The 15,990-nt window shown below is 41.0% G+C and overlaps 1 protein-coding gene across 1 annotated transcript; it reads right to left on the bottom strand.

Moving 5' to 3' along the window:
* Positions 1-5,047: 5,047 nt before the first annotated feature.
* LOC124145876 (CB1 cannabinoid receptor-interacting protein 1-like) lies at positions 5,048-13,809 on the bottom strand. Its single transcript, XM_046515834.2, has 3 exons — positions 13,302-13,809; positions 6,280-6,433; positions 5,048-5,591 (listed from the first exon to the last, which is right to left on the bottom strand). Exons 1-3 carry the CDS (start codon positions 13,466-13,468, stop codon positions 5,427-5,429), a joined length of 486 nt encoding a protein of 161 aa, XP_046371790.1. The 5' UTR covers positions 13,469-13,809; the 3' UTR covers positions 5,048-5,426.
* Between the last annotated feature and the right edge of the window lie 2,181 nt (positions 13,810-15,990).

Below are 15,990 nucleotides of genomic sequence, written 5' to 3'. Positions count from 1 at the left end.
CCCTGCCTGGCGCTCGGGGGCTAATGGGCTAAAATAAGGACTGGTACCCCGGTCGTCTCGGAGTAAGTATACTGTGTCTGAGCGTGGGATGCATGTTAAACTTCGGCATGGTAGGTATATATATATATATATATATATATATATATATATATATATATATATATATAGTACGGGCTAGTACAAGCATCCCCGCGCACGCACGCACGCACGCACGCACACACGCGCGCATGCACGTCGCTCTATAAGTGCAATAATCTTGAACGCGACGTTGAAACCCATTTCACCTCAACTCTAAAGAATACCAGAGGGGTAGCTTGAAACACGTGGAAAATAAGATACAAGGACCACACTGAGAAGTAAGTTTTCCAATCATACACGAAACTATTTGTTCCACTGATTCGAGAAGCGCCTTCATCCACCATGCTGAATGTTGTCGTCTGCTCAGCTTTCCTAATTCTCCAGGTTGGACAAAGTCAGCAATCATCTGGTAAGTACTACAGAGCCATGCTCCTCATGTCTGAGATTGTTAAGGAACTCTGTGTAGCAGACACACTGTTGACGACAGTGGATGGAATTCATACCACAGCACCCGAAGATGTCATAATGAATATCATAATGAATATTATCTACATTGGATCACAAATACTACCAAACAGAACTTGACCCGTGAAGATGCGGGTTATAATAGGTCTTCAGCAACCCATGCTTGCCGTAAGAAGCGATTATATCATTGTCGTATTTAAAGAGGCGACTAACGGGATCGGGTGGTGAGGCTCGCTGACTTGGTTGATGCATGTTATCGTATCTCAATTGCGTGGATCGATGCTCATAATATCAATCACGGGATTGTCTGGTCCAGACTCGATTATTTACAGACCGCCATCATATAGCTGGAATAACGCTGAATGCGGCGTCCTAATGCGCGTGCGTGTGCGTGTGCATGTGCATGAATGTGTAAACGTGACGTATCACCAGGTATATTTTGAATTTCTATGTGTGATGGCAGTCGTGTAATTCAAATACAAATAGTGGAATGAAGGTAGTATGTAGTGTGTATGTGTTCGCTCTCATTCTTTACGCCTGTTGACGACTTTCAGAAAAGAATGTGTACTCTGTACTTCAACACCATTATCTGGATGCAGACCCAAGTGGATTTTTCATGTAGACATTTTTTCTATCAGGTTAATAAACAATTACTTCCAGCTTCCAACGCACCGTCCCATCGGGTTTGTTCAAACGAACTCGAACAATCGCGAGGCAATCTCACGTTTAGGGTTAATAAAACGCACCAAGGGAAATAACTCGTGTAAGCATTATTACTGTCCTCTCCCATGAGGGCTGTCCACACTTCTCGTAATGCAATTAAATGTAATGCTGACCGAGTGATATTGAGGGCACCGACGTTGTCTGAATGTCTGATAGGCTGTCATATGCCGATATAAAGAGGTGTAAATATCACATTACTGCGCGTGGTGATATCATTATGAGGGGGCGTATCAAAAGTCAGAGGTATATTATCATTATTATTCCACTTGCGGTACATACCGCTTAAACACAATGTGTAAGTTCGGAACCAATGGCGCAGGGCTAGGGTTATGTGTCGTTTTACCATTATGATGCGTTAAGTCCATTTTCCCTCAAGTTCGTCATTCTTCGGAACGACCCCTGCACGCTCTAGACGATTCGATTCGGACGAAATGGGGGCGAACCTCGGCTTAAAGTCTTGCATTGTGAGCGTCACTGCGCCTCGAACTTGAAAGTCCTTGAAGAGGGCGCTAACCTATACTTATCATATTTGACTGCTTGAAAAAATATTGAAACATGTGTAGGACAGAATAATGATGATAAATAGAAATTACTCTGAAAATAACATTTCGTATTGTTATTATCAATCTGCATTTAGGGGCGGTCGGGTAGCCTAGTGGTTAAAGCGTTCGCTCGTCACGCCGAAGACCCGGGTTTGATTCCCGACATGGGTACAATCTATGAAGCCCATTGCTGGTGTCCCCCGCCGTGATATTGCTGGACTATTGCTAAAAGCGGCGTAAACCATACTCACTCACTCAATCTGCATTTATCAATTTGAAATTTTATACAGTTGATAATAATTGATAATTTCAGCATATTTGCAACTGTCTATGATGTTATGATGCTATCGTAGTTAATCAGTTGTTAAAATCCTCGATCTGCGTCTCTACCATCCAAAGGTGTCATCTTAAACAGGTTTTGATAAAAGGCAATGCTGTACATTGAATTCTTAAGTTAAAAATCATAATTGTATATGAGCTTCTTTGGTACTCCGGTGTAGAATAGATAGCATTTACTAAACGCTTGACGTAAGAGCCGACTGAAATGAGGATGGGGTGGTTACAATGTGTGACCTGGCCTCTCTGTGTGTCGTAATGTTTGACGTAATTAATATAGCAGTATTTCCAATATTACCAGTGAGGGTAGCCCGCAAGTTTTTTGTCGTCCGACAATGCATGCACGTGAATCACATGACGACCCAACCTGCTTGTACTAAAATAAAACCGTGGAGATCCGGGTAGAGAATAGGCAACCCATGATTGCCGTAAGGGGCGACTAACGGGATCGGGTGGTCAGGCTCGTTGACTTGGTTGATGGTTGATGCATGTCATCGTATCCCAATTGCGAAGATCGATACTCATGGTGTCAATCATTAAATTGTCTGGTTCAGACTCGATTATTTACAGATCGCCGCCATACAGTTGGACTATTGCTGAGGGCGGCGTTAAACAACAAACAAACAAGTATTAAAATAACAAATGCCAGGATTCAACCTCAATTGATTTATTGCATGATGAACAACAAAATAACCACACTTTGCGTGCATATTATGCAGAGCTTTAAAAGAAAAAATAACAATACGATTGATAGCTCAACAAATGGCCGAGCAGAACCAGTGTATCACTTGCTCATAGATATCTACACTTGTGCATTGCAAATAGCGTATGTAGATTAAACTAAGCCATGATAACCAGCATACACAACTTATTCTTGGTCTTGGAAACAAATTATCACCACATACATGCAGGAATTGAAGTGATGGATCATATTAACAGAACAGAATACCTTGTGATGACAAACTCTTCATACACTGGTTTGAAGCTGGAAGCAGCCAATTAATTAAGGGCAAACAAAACTGTAATATGATGTTATTCCTGAACAGTTCAAATATGCTTGACAAATATCAAGGAATAATCGATTTCGCGAAGCACATATATCCTTTGCGGGATAGTTACATAACTAAAGCCCATCACTTTACATATATAATATTACAACGTGTTTACACAGTTATTGTTTACCTTTGAATGTTTATAATCAAGCCATCTAACATGTAGTGAAAGGTTAAACGCCACCAATTATTCCTTTCACATATCACCACTAATAATAATAATAATAATAATAATAATAATAACAAGCATGAAATACTCACATCCCCCGCCAATATGACATGTCGGGTGTGTGCAATGCATTAGCTCCTTTGAACTATGTTCACTGGGCCTTTTTGAAAAGAAATATAGTACGGTTTTCAAGATCTGCTCCGGAAACGAGGACTACCTCCATTTTCAGTCTAAATCGAAGTCGTTGCCATGGAAACTACAAAAATAACTTTTAAAAATCCCAAACTATCAAAAGGCACCAGTTCACCACTAGATCTATCTATGTGCCAAGTATGACGAAGAAATATGGTACGGTTTTCAAGATCTGCTCCGGAAACGAGGACTACCGCCATTTTCAGTCTAAATCAAAGTTGTTGCCATGGAAACTACAAAAATAACTTTTAAAAATCCCAAACTATCAAAAGGCACCAGTTCACCACTAGATCTATCTATGTGCCAAGTTTGGTGAAGAAATATGATACGGTTTTCAAGATCTGCTCCGGAAACGAAATGTGACGGCCGGACGGAAGGACGGACGGACACCACCCATTCCTATATCCCCCTGCCACTTCGTGGCGGGGGATAATAATTGTTAAATAAGGATGACGAGATTCCAGAGAATATATATGAACATGAGTGTATACTCTTCTTAAGGCAGCGTGTAATAAGTGTTTGTTGCGCGTAAATCTGAATAAATAGGTGAACATTTTTATGAAGATTGTTCCAGCTCCGTTAATAGGTGTTATTAAACTAGAGTATCATCACGTAAAATATTGCACTTGATATCATTCGAGAGCACTCGTGTCATTCCGGGACAAGCCGGATGGCGATTAGGAAGGTTACGGAAAGAGACGAGCGGTGACGAATGAACCGATATAACCTGGTTAACCATCCCAAATATACACGGAATGAAAGATGATCTTGATTCAGATGTTGTTTACATGAGTTAGGGTGTGTTATAGAAACCTCTGGTGAACTATAGAGAATGTCACCCAGTGTCGTTTGATATCAATAATATCAACACGATTAAGCTCCGATGCTTGCTATTTATCGATGAGATTTGATATACTTGATATCAAGACACGAGAGTGAGATTCTATTTAATAACTTTTTCGGTTGCAAACAGTAACATGTGTCTTGAGTGTAAACAGTACAGCTAACCAGCTTCAGCGACAGAGGGATTAGTGATGTCATTTGATATTTACGTCATGTTAAACGATGACGTCACAAGGGTTTACAAAGCATTGTGATGCAATTTATTTGTAGCGATATCTAGGATATCTCCCGTGGAAGCCAGTTTGGTATGATAAACAATCGCCCTTGACTCATCTATACAAAATGCTGTCTTGGTTCGCAATGGAATATCCCACATGTGAACCCGAAGGGCTTATAATATAAAATATTCCAAAAATACCTTGGATACCAACGGATGATATTGTAAAGCAAAGAGACATTATTTCCCGAATCACCTACAACAGACAATGAATTGAGGCTTTTTCATTGCTTAGTTTACGGATTTACAACACAGCATGACTGTGGTCGAAATAAAAGGAACATGCAATTGCAAAACGGATTGTGGTATCAAACGGATGCAGATCGGTTCATTTTCTTGGACAGTGACCGATTTTTATTGACAACTTTTCTCTCTCTAAATTTTGTAATGAAAAAGATCACAATGAATTTGTTCCACTACTACCTTTTTCTTGCAACATCAATGCAGGGTAAATGATCGTCCGATCTTTAAACCAAGAAATGAAAGTCGCCTAAAGAGCTCAACCAAATACTCTTCCATCAGGAACTTCCATAGTATCTTCAGTAGCGATTCCAGGCACAACCATGCACGTCTCCATCGTGGAATGTGTAGACATTAAATAGCACTAACAGGCACGCCTGAACCTCGCCCTCCCCAGTGTTAAACGCACTCGGGGGCTCGGTTCAGGGTGTTTTCTAATGGTAACAATTAAGGCTTGTAGACTTTCAGGGCAAAGCTCTATTCATGACTACAATGCTACGCTAATGACGTCACAGTAGTTTAGTACTCGTGATGTCGACATAGGTACAGCCGTCTGGCACGTTGCATTCGTACTCGATGTTGTGAAGGGGTTGCCCCCAATGGCAGTGTTGTGTTTCCTCCTCAGGGTAGAACTTACATTGTAGTGCCAACTTCATATACACGCCGTTAGACATCTACAACATAGGGAATATTCTCAATTTTGGAAAAATCGAGTTTCAACGTGAAAAGGGTAGTGCAGTGCAACTTGCTTTGCAGAGTTATAACAAATGCAGAGTTGCGTCCCTTTGACGACAGGACTTTGACTTAGAATTTGACAATATCACAGAAAGTTGTATTCCCAGACAAAGTATACACTATCTAGGATAAACCTAAAACGATTTTCAAAACGCAGCCCATAAAATAACTATACACGTGGAATCGCTCAACCTAACGGCTTTTAACCTATTTGGGTAAACATTTAAACAATCTCATATGTTGGTGGGAATATAAGAGAACAAAGAAATCGTTTATTGCTGTTTTAAACCAAAGTTTCGAATGAACCATATAAGTCATTTCCAAACTAACTTTCATGTCAACCGCCTACCCACCACCCATCCATGGGCGTTGGGGCAGTGGAGAGGACTGGATTATTTTGAAGTGTTTTTTTCTGCAAGTAGATTACAGGCTTTACACATATCAAATAACTGTTCAGTGGACTTGATGGATATCCTGGGGAAGAGTGTGTCTTGACGCAGTGACAGTGAAAACACCCACCTCCCTATGCGCACGCATACGCACACCTAACATGCTCAATGATCAGTCCCTTTTAACCGTTCCCTTACTTCTTTTCATGAGTATATATATAATCCGAGTCGGGTATACCTCCAGCACGACCGGGAGCTCCTTCCTCTCGGCGCTCTTGCTCTGTTCGAAGCCGACAGTGACCCAGCTGGCCTGGTACTTGCAGCTGTCGTCATCGTCGCGTTCTGGCTTCACCTGGTTCAACCCCAGGTTTTCACCCTGGATCTGCAGTCGCCTGTACCCAGAAACATAGCAAAGTGGGTATTAAGGTAAGATAAAATGATCACATTGAGATTTGAATTCAATCAATGTTTCATAACAAGGTAGTGTTTTAAACACGCTAGGGTGATTTCCCTTTCGATAACATTCGTAAATATATATCTACATTTGAATGAAACTGTATTGAACGCATTCATGTTTGGTGTTATATGATCGGGACAAATGGCAGCCCTATCAAGTTTGGTCCCTATAGTTGAAACCCACTTTACACTACGTGCAACGTTTATACCTGGACTGGACACTGACAATGGGCAGTGAGATATAGTCTCCCTGTCACAACAACGCGGCAATTGGCAAAGTGTTCACCTGCGCTATGAGGTTTATCTTACGAAAATGACCGCTCCAATTTGTATTCTTCACAATTAACAGCATCGACGACGGTTTCTTGTAAGGAATGGTATCGGAGTGCTTCAACATGCAGGTAAACATTGGCGTGATGTTCTCAAAGATTGTTAGTTGTAACGCAGCACACGCTGATCAATACTGGGCTTTGGGCTTTTTCAAGACAGAAGAGCTGCATGGTTCCCTGAGTATGCTGCGCTGGCGCTACAGGAGCATACGCAGAGAACGAGGCTGGACTGAAGAGATCCTTGCCTGCGGCCAGGTGCCCAGTCTAGGTCCAAGTGAGGCATTACTGCCTTGTTTGAACCCAGACGCCGAGATAGTCTGTGGATATGTGGATAACTCATTACCCGCTTGACTGATAAATATAATAAAATGTCAGAATACATGGCGGTGTTCGAGTGACTTAAAAGAACTAGGACACTGTCAGCGGACATGAGTACAGCCTCTCATCGAAATCAATACACGGTCCAAGATACTATAACAGAAGCTTTACTATAGATAGGGGTTTAAAGGTCATAACTGCCTAGCCTGTATTCTTCAGTATACTGTATCTAAGTGACAACATTAACAGGGGTTGTACTGTTGTATTGCGTGTGTACTACATGTGAGTATACATCTGATTACCCTGGTTTGTGAATTTGAAATATGATATACCTTACCAAGGTAGAATAACTGTTTATTTGTTGTTTTCGCCGCAGTTAGTAACGTTCCAGCTATATCACTGTAAATAAATCACAGTGTCTGATAAAATGAGCAACGTGAGCAAGGTCCCACTCCGTCGGCTAAGATGACATGCAATCAACTGTTACATATAAGTCACCGAGCTTCTAAGTCGCTTCTTACGACAAACAATAAAGTGCTAGGGATCTAACCGGCTCCACACAACCTTAACTGCTGTCCTCACACATTGAAACTGTGGCAACCTGTGCTTGATAAAAGCTATTCTTGCTTTCACGAGACTTCCAGATTTACACCTTACCACAGCCCCCTCACCATTATGTTTAAAAATTCCGACTTTTAAATGCGTGTATAAGACAATTTGTTGTGGTTTATCTCATTAGGACAAGCATATCTCATGAAAAAACACTTCGATAAACATTTCTGGGGTAACGTTTGGTAATATTATGGTGGGAGATATATACACCCTGCAGCGTCTAAACTGACGGTTGTAACCACCACAATAGTATCTTACTTCAGACACGACAAATCTCCAAAACATAGAGACCCGTGAAGATCCGGCGTAGAATAGGTCTTCAGCAACCCATGCTTGTCGTAAATGGCGACTATGCTTGTCGTCAGAGGCAACCAACGGGATCGGGTGGTCAGGCTCGCTGACTTGGTTGATGCATGGCATCGTATCCCAATTGCGTGGATCGATGCTCATGATATCAATCACTGGATTATCTAGTCCAGACTCGATTATTTACAGACCGCCGTCATATAGCTGGAATATTGCAGAGTGCGGCGTAAAACAACAAACCCACCAAAGCATAGAAGCCGTTTGATCAAGGAACACGTCTGTCACGAACATGTGCCGCTTAGTCACATTTAAGTCTGTTACAGAGGGGAACAAACTAGTGCGATTAGTCAACTACACGCACGTCAGCTTACAACACATGTTCCATCGGCAACGTTATACATGTAATTATATTTATATATGATAATTGTTTATGCGCCTCATGTCACCTGCTAGCGATGAAATATGGATAATATGGTTCTGTAGCTTAGCGAGAGTGACTGTACATTCGCTGTCTCATGGTTCTGCATATAATTTTAGGTCCCTAGTTGCCACGTGGTGACAGGTGTGTCAGAAACCAACGATCGTCATTTTGAATCCCAGATGATTACGTTTCTTAGTGTGTCATAACAATACCCGAGCTCGTGGGTTTGATATGAGCGGTAAACGTTAAGACCGCTATCACGTGGGGCTTTCCTTACACATCTATAGATATACCCGCGACATGACAGAAAAAACTGTTCAAACGACCTTAAACCAATCCCACCAACTCAATGTATTCATGGTGCCCCGTCCTTCAGTGACCATCGTTTAAAATATGTCAACTGACACGAAGACCATTTAGTGTAGAACAGAAACGACAATTCCACCTTTCATTGCTCCAACAGATGAGGTCTCAGACACTGCCGTGTCTCAAGATACAGCCCTGAAGCGTGTACTGTGGATCTTGACTGAAGCCAGTGCCAACGAGTAGTTGATTGCTGTGGCACATGAAATCAATTTGTCCTAAAAATACACTTGCAGCTATGGAGATCATCTTGGGACGCTGGTCCTACGTGTGTGTGTCCCAAATCAATTACGGCCTAAAAATACACGATTCACTTAGTGTTATGAAGTGAGTGAGTGACAAATACGCCGCATTTCCCAAAACTGCATTCAGTCACAAACCATTTCTGAATAGGAAGTACATGCATAATTAATGTATCGACAACAACTTTCGTATCAAACATTCAAAACCAAAAACGGACATTTTTACTTCCTGCTGCAAAGTGCCCATCTTCCGATTTCGGTTTCATTCCAATTCATTATAAGGAAGACAGACCCAACAGAATACGATCCATGTCGACATAGGAATGGATTGTGCAGCCTCCGTACTATCTCATAGTCTTAACCCACTCTTCACAGAGACAGGGGTTACATGTGATCTGCTTCTACATCCAACATTAACGCTGTTTCGACAATGTATAGGTGTAGCGTGACACTGCCTCCCGACAGGAGCATTACATCGAGTGTTAACGTATGACAACACTATAACTATCTCACTGGTGATGTGTGTTCAACAAAACTACGGGGGCACGGGTGGCCCAGTCGTCTTAGGCGCCGCGATTCGCTGTGCAGAGTTGCGTCCCTTGGGCACGCCAGAAACCTATGATTGTGGGTTCGAATCCCGGTTCGCCCCGATTATGTTTCTAGGTTTGACAGCACCATACCCGTGCTCGTGGGTTTCACCAAAGTGGTAAATGTCTAAGACCTGCATCACTTCAGGCTTTCCTCCAACACTAAGCTGACACGCCGCGATATAACTGGAATACTGTTAAAAGCGGCGTTAAACCCGACTCACTCACTCAACAAAATTGCATGACTACCAGCACAAATCGACACATATAAAATGCATCCCCGCTGTTCCCGTGCCTGTAGCTTGTTTATATGAGGTTTAGAAATGATGACAATAGTTCAGAAGCCATTGTTAATTGATTTGACTCAAGTTAAAAACAATCATTGACCCGTGAAGATCCGGGGTGGAATAAGTCTTCAGCAACCCATGATAGCCGTAAAAGGCGACTATGTTTGTCGTAAGAAGCGACTAACGGGATCGGGTGGTCAGGCTCGCTGACTTGGTTGATGCATGGCATGGTATCCCAATTGCGTGGATCGATGCTCATGATATCAATCACTGGATTGTCTGGTCCAGACTCAATTGTTTAGACCGCCGCCATATAGCTGGAATATTACTGAGTGCGGCGTTAAACAACAAACAAACAAACAATCTTTAAGTAGGGTCTACATTTTTTCCCTACGCTCCTCTTCACAAGTGTGAATTCATTTCTTCAGATATATCGTGACTTAACTATAGATTTATACGCATTGTGCAAATCTGACGCAGAGACAGCAACATTCTTTACTGTCACACGTCTTCGGATAATACGACGATTGGCACAGTGGTTTAAGGGCTTGTACTTCACGCGGAGCAACTCGGTTCGTTTCCCCAATATGTGATCACCATCCTGGTGACACGGCCATGTTAATTCTGTGATGCTGCCAAATGCGACGTTCGTTCCTCTAATCGATTAATCTACATATTTATAGAATTGCCGGTGACTATGGTGTGGACATTACTTTACATGGGACCAGCACATGTACTTCATAATACTGAAATCTGACTAACAATGTAATATGTTACATTAAATGGAAGCTTCTCCGGTCTACAAACTATAAATACTTGTGTGTTCTCTTGCACAGGCTGTTTCGCAGAACAGTAGCCTTTGCTAATATAACCCACAATTTATAATAATAAAGCATCTATTAATCATGAGTACATAAAATAAATAAAGTTTTCGTAATTAATGTTTTGACTGAACATTTCACTTGTTAATGAACACCAGATGCGTATTCAAGGACATCTGTTGTTTCTGTCTAACGAATTTCATTTACATTTAAACAACATTCTAAACTAGAACAGCTGTGTCATGACGTTACACCATTGTCGTGCCTTTGACCTGATCAGAGTTTCAGAAAGTCTGATGGCTAAGTGATGTACTTAGGATCCATGCCCTGTGACAAACATTGGCCACATACAGTAAACTACGGTTATAACGTACACGCTTATAACGAACTAACGGATATAACGAACTTATTTTTTGGTCCCGACTATTTGCTGTAGTTATGTTGTATATATGCTTATAACGAACTACGGTTATAACGAACTAAAATTAGTAGTCCCTTTGAGTTCGTTATAACCGTTGTTTACTGTATACGAATTGATTGAGTGTAGCCACCACTTTAACCCTTTAGTTATATCACTGCGGGCCGGGTGAATGTGTGAAGAAAACCAGAAAGTCCTAGATAAGACGTTAAGCAAACGAAGAAGCCAGCGTGTGATCAGGGAGAATGTATAGAATTCGAAATCACGATTAGCTAGTGATGACAGATATAAGGGATGTTTCGTTCTGATTTCAACATTGGTACAATGTGTGAAAGCCCATTTCATGAATATTGCTCAAACGCAGCGTTAAACCCAATTCACACACTCACTCAGATTATAGAACGAATTTGTTAAAGAATTATTTGCATAAATTACACAACAAGGGAGTGGATGAGTAAGTGTCTAGCCACATGCACACATTCCATCCATATGCCGGAAGATAATAATAACCAATGGGTAATTTATTCAATATATCCCATTCAAAAGCCGGTTCTGTTTAGCCTGTCAAGCGAACCCTTTATCCACGTAGCTACCCAACCGCAACACTTCACAACCATGTCACTGTGCATGGTATAAGCAGGAGTGGAAATATGTGCAGCTGTTGTGATATCCTTTGTAAAACTTTTTATACTTTAAAACAGCCATTTATCGCGTATTCATTACAGAAATGAAAGCGTGTATTAGGTAACATTGTCAACAGGAACCGCTGTGAAGACATTGAGCTCATGCATATTAAATGCATGTGTAGCTCCCATTTATGGTAATACCTCTCTGAAACGAAAGTGTTTGAAAGGGCAAAACGTATATATTTATATTACTTTCTTTTCTTCCTATTTTACATATTGTTGTGAAAATGGGGATGCATTTGCATGAGAAAATTTTGTTTTAAACTTTAACTCAAACACTGTAGCTAATATCAAGTTTGAACCAAATAAATGTTGATATGTCGAGTGAAGATCCATAACCTGGGGGTACGAATAAAAGAAAAAAACACCTTTCCATGTTCATAAGAAATCTCTGCCAAAAACATGAACAACAGCCAGGCAAGAGATCGCAAATACACTATCGTCACTTAACTTGACTCTTAAAAAGACCCGTGAAGGTCCGGGTCATCCCATGCTTGTCGTAAGAGGCGACTAACGGGATCAGGTGGTCAGGCTCGCTGACTTGGTTGATGCATGTCATCGTATCCCAATTGCGGGGTGCTCATGATATCAATCACTGGATTATCTGGTCCAGACTCGAATATTCAAATACTACTAATTTGTATCCTGTATATTGTATCATTAAACGCCCGTGTAGTTGTATATAGGTTCGGCTTTGGCACTTTTGGTAGAAGTGTAGTGGTAGTGGAGACAGCAAGAGGGAAACGTGAAATTGTGTTAACTCTGTTCAATCAGCAATATGCTGTAATGGTACTCGGCGTCGGTTCTACTTACGGATACCCTCGACATGTATTCGAGGGTCACAGGTATTCGAGATAACGAAGTTTCACTGTCGTTAACAGTAGGGGTACCATACTTTAACATAGACTAACGATCGCGTTGTGGTCCATGTTGTATTTGTCTACGGTATCGAAAAACTGCGATGTTTTCAGTTATGATATAAAGCCGAACTTAATACGCCGATACATATCTTCTTACATTAACATTACACATCTTAAGTTCAAGTATCTTGATTCATGCATTACGTCAGAGGGAAACAATACATCAAAGAATTCTATGGTGATTTCCCATCCCTCGGTCATCCCTCTGTACAGCCAAATATCGTGTCGGTATGTCGTTAATATGAACATTACGCCTTTACACATCTCAAGAGAAACAACAATAACCTACAAGAGACAAGTAGGCGGCACTGGTGTCAGAACGTCGACAAACGAGAGTGAAGATGTCATGCAAATGACATATGACAAGCGGTCGTTGATCGAGCAAGCCCCTTGTGTATTCGCGTCAACCTTTGAAGACAAATATTATACATCAACATACCACTCGTGTCACCTAAACAACGAACGGAAGCACAGAGGATATAGTATATACTTACAATAAAGTACGTTGGGGGCGGATCACAACGCTCACCGTGTAGGTTGAGTTGACGTTTAGTTTAATAGTGTTGCAGACGGAAAACCTCTGCCCGTCCTGCTTCTGATACACCGGTTCATCCTTCGGTTGCTTGGTGAACGCCAAGAATACTTTGAAGTTACTCGCCATCACATTCCTTGAGATAATTGATCTATTATCGTAAGTATATTCCGCAGGATCAAGTGTCGTCTGCTATATACCACCTAGGGCTGTTTTCCTCCCTGAGAAGACCTGGATTGCCGGTGGTTATATGAACTCGCTCGGCAAGACGTAATGGCCCGCCAAATGATCAATACCTTTCTCTTCCAGGCTAGTTCTATAGTTGTCAGGACTCATGGCACCACCTCTCTCACTCGGCATCATGTTACAAGCTTCTGCGCATGTCTAGAACAGAGGCCTCGCGACACAATTAGGCCAGTGCGGGCCGACAATCATGGATCATGTGTAGGAAGTACTATGCGTTATTTTCACTAGCTATCTGTGCCGGGGGCGTGACTATTTTTACTGTAATCTAATCGCTGCATAGTTCAGAGGTCACAACCTTCGTAGTCAGAGTGTGTTTATGAATCAACAATGGTATTTTCGTCTTTGGGTATTAATACACACAATACTTGTGTGTTTTATACAACGTTACAGGAGATTTGGATTGTAACATCTAAAGCATTTGAAATTACTATAAAACTTCATCTGCATACACCTTACTCTATGTAGATATTTAAAGAAGTACACACACACCTGTCAATGAATTGTCAACCTGAAATATTAATATCTTGCAAACATTCCATTTTGAAATGTCACACTGATACATGTATTTTGACTGCCTCAAAGTATCCTAAAGTACATATTCGATAACGCTGTCTTTGGATAAATGCAGTTGGAAATTTATTTTAACTGTCGCTATAAATCACTAACCCATTGCTTAGAGCTAGCGCCAAAATAGTATGTGTGTCAATATATGCATAGATGTTATTAATCCTTTGACAGTTCAAACAGGTTTGTATAACATGAGTTTCTTTTCAGCACAACACAATGATACAAACGCCGATTACATTCTCCCAGCAGATAGGACGTGCAGTTTCCCGCGTGGTTATATCTAGTCCGTGTTTGTGAGCGTCAGTGTGAACTTCAAAGGCATAACTGTCAACAACTGAGAGGCCCAACACAATTGGAACAGGAGCCCTATTTCAAGGGTTATGTTGAGTCATTAACTGGGCATTTCCGTACGCAAAACTGTGAAATCTATTGTAATGCCAGTGATATGGGTCAGACAAACAATATAACGCTTGTTTGTATCTAGATTTTGTACTGTTTCAGTCCTAAATAGGCCACAAAGTAGCAGTGATACCATTGAGGATTTCAGAGCAGAACTGGTCCATCTTTACAAAGCTCTTTGCATCATGCCTACTGAGAATCACATGGTCACAAAGTGTGAAATGACTGATTGTGTGTTACCATAATCTGACAATATGAAGGATCGCTCATGCAACCAGCATCCATTTAGATGAACCCACTGGTTCGAGGTTTAGGTAGTTTAACTGAAGATCACTTTTAACTTGGAAACCAGCCCATTCAAATGTATCAATAAGAGGTATCTTATATACAGTTAGACTACCTCAAATTTCACTGTAGGTTTTTAATTTATTCTCCTATGAGGACAACAGCACTTTGGCATGTTAGTTTTGAGGATTAGAATGGAATTAGATACCTGATTTTGACCAATCAGAATCAAGCATTCTTCAGTGTCATGGCAGAATTTTCTTGTACCAGTCTTGATTATTTAAAAGACATCTGATATGACACAATCTGTGCCAAACAACTTTTGAGTCTAATGGAACCGGTCACTTGACATAATTTTTAGAAGGTTGTAGTGTTAATGTGTGAATGGACTGATAATTGCAAAGCTTACTGAAAGTAATTTTAGACTCAAGCTTTTGGACCAGTGGCTGAAGTCACAGACTGCACAAATAATGTTGAAACAACATTCTTGATTTTGCTTGGTTGGTTTGTTGTTTTACGCTGCACTCAGCAATAATCCAGCTATTTGGCGGCGGTCTGTAAATAATCGAATCTGGACCAGACAATCCAGTGATTGATATCATGAGCATCGATCCAAGTCAGCGAGCCTGACCAACCGATCCCTTTAGTCGCCTCTTACGACAAGCATAGTCCCCTTTTACGGCAAGGATGGGTTGCTGAAGACCTATTCTACCCCAGATCTTCACCGGTCAAAACAACATTCACTCAGCCACTCATTATCACTGCTGGTGTTAACATAGTGTACCAATGTGGTTATCTATGTCTGAGTGTTGTCTCGATATTATGATAAGCCAACAAACCAAGTTTCTAATGTGAGTAGCAAGAAGTTGTCCTGTTGACTCATCTCCATGTCTGAAACACCTCCACACAATCAACAAACATAAAACCAAAGAGTTTGTTTTTTTAATATCACTAGGTAGCTTTTTAACAAGATTGTGCTAAAACTTTCTCTCACTTCTAAGTAGTCCTTCTGACATGTTAATACTAAGTCAACATATATTAGTACACACACCAACTCTGGTGGATCAGGAATACTCCAATAAATAAATACACTATACAAAATCATTTAAGGCTTCAAGACTCGGAAGAGTCTGACTACAAATTAAATAATTTCA

The sequence above is a fragment of the Haliotis rufescens genome, unplaced genomic scaffold, assembly GCF_023055435.1.
Source record: "Haliotis rufescens isolate VD_foot unplaced genomic scaffold, xgHalRufe1.0.p SCAF_3, whole genome shotgun sequence".
Lineage (NCBI taxonomy): Eukaryota > Metazoa > Mollusca > Gastropoda > Lepetellida > Haliotidae > Haliotis > Haliotis rufescens.
This window is presented reverse-complemented; position numbering and strand designations above follow the sequence as displayed.

Coding starts and splice junctions, on each gene's coding strand:
- LOC124145876 (XM_046515834.2), bottom strand. CDS start 13,468: ATGGCGAGTAACTTCAAAGTATTCTTGGCGTTCACCAAGCAACCGAAG. Junction 6,434..13,301: donor CGCCCCCAACGTACTTTATT/GTAAGTATATAC, acceptor TTCTGGGTACAG/GCGACTGCAGATCCAGGGTG. Junction 5,592..6,279: donor AGCTCCCGGTCGTGCTGGAG/GTATACCCGACT, acceptor CCTATGTTGTAG/ATGTCTAACGGCGTGTATAT.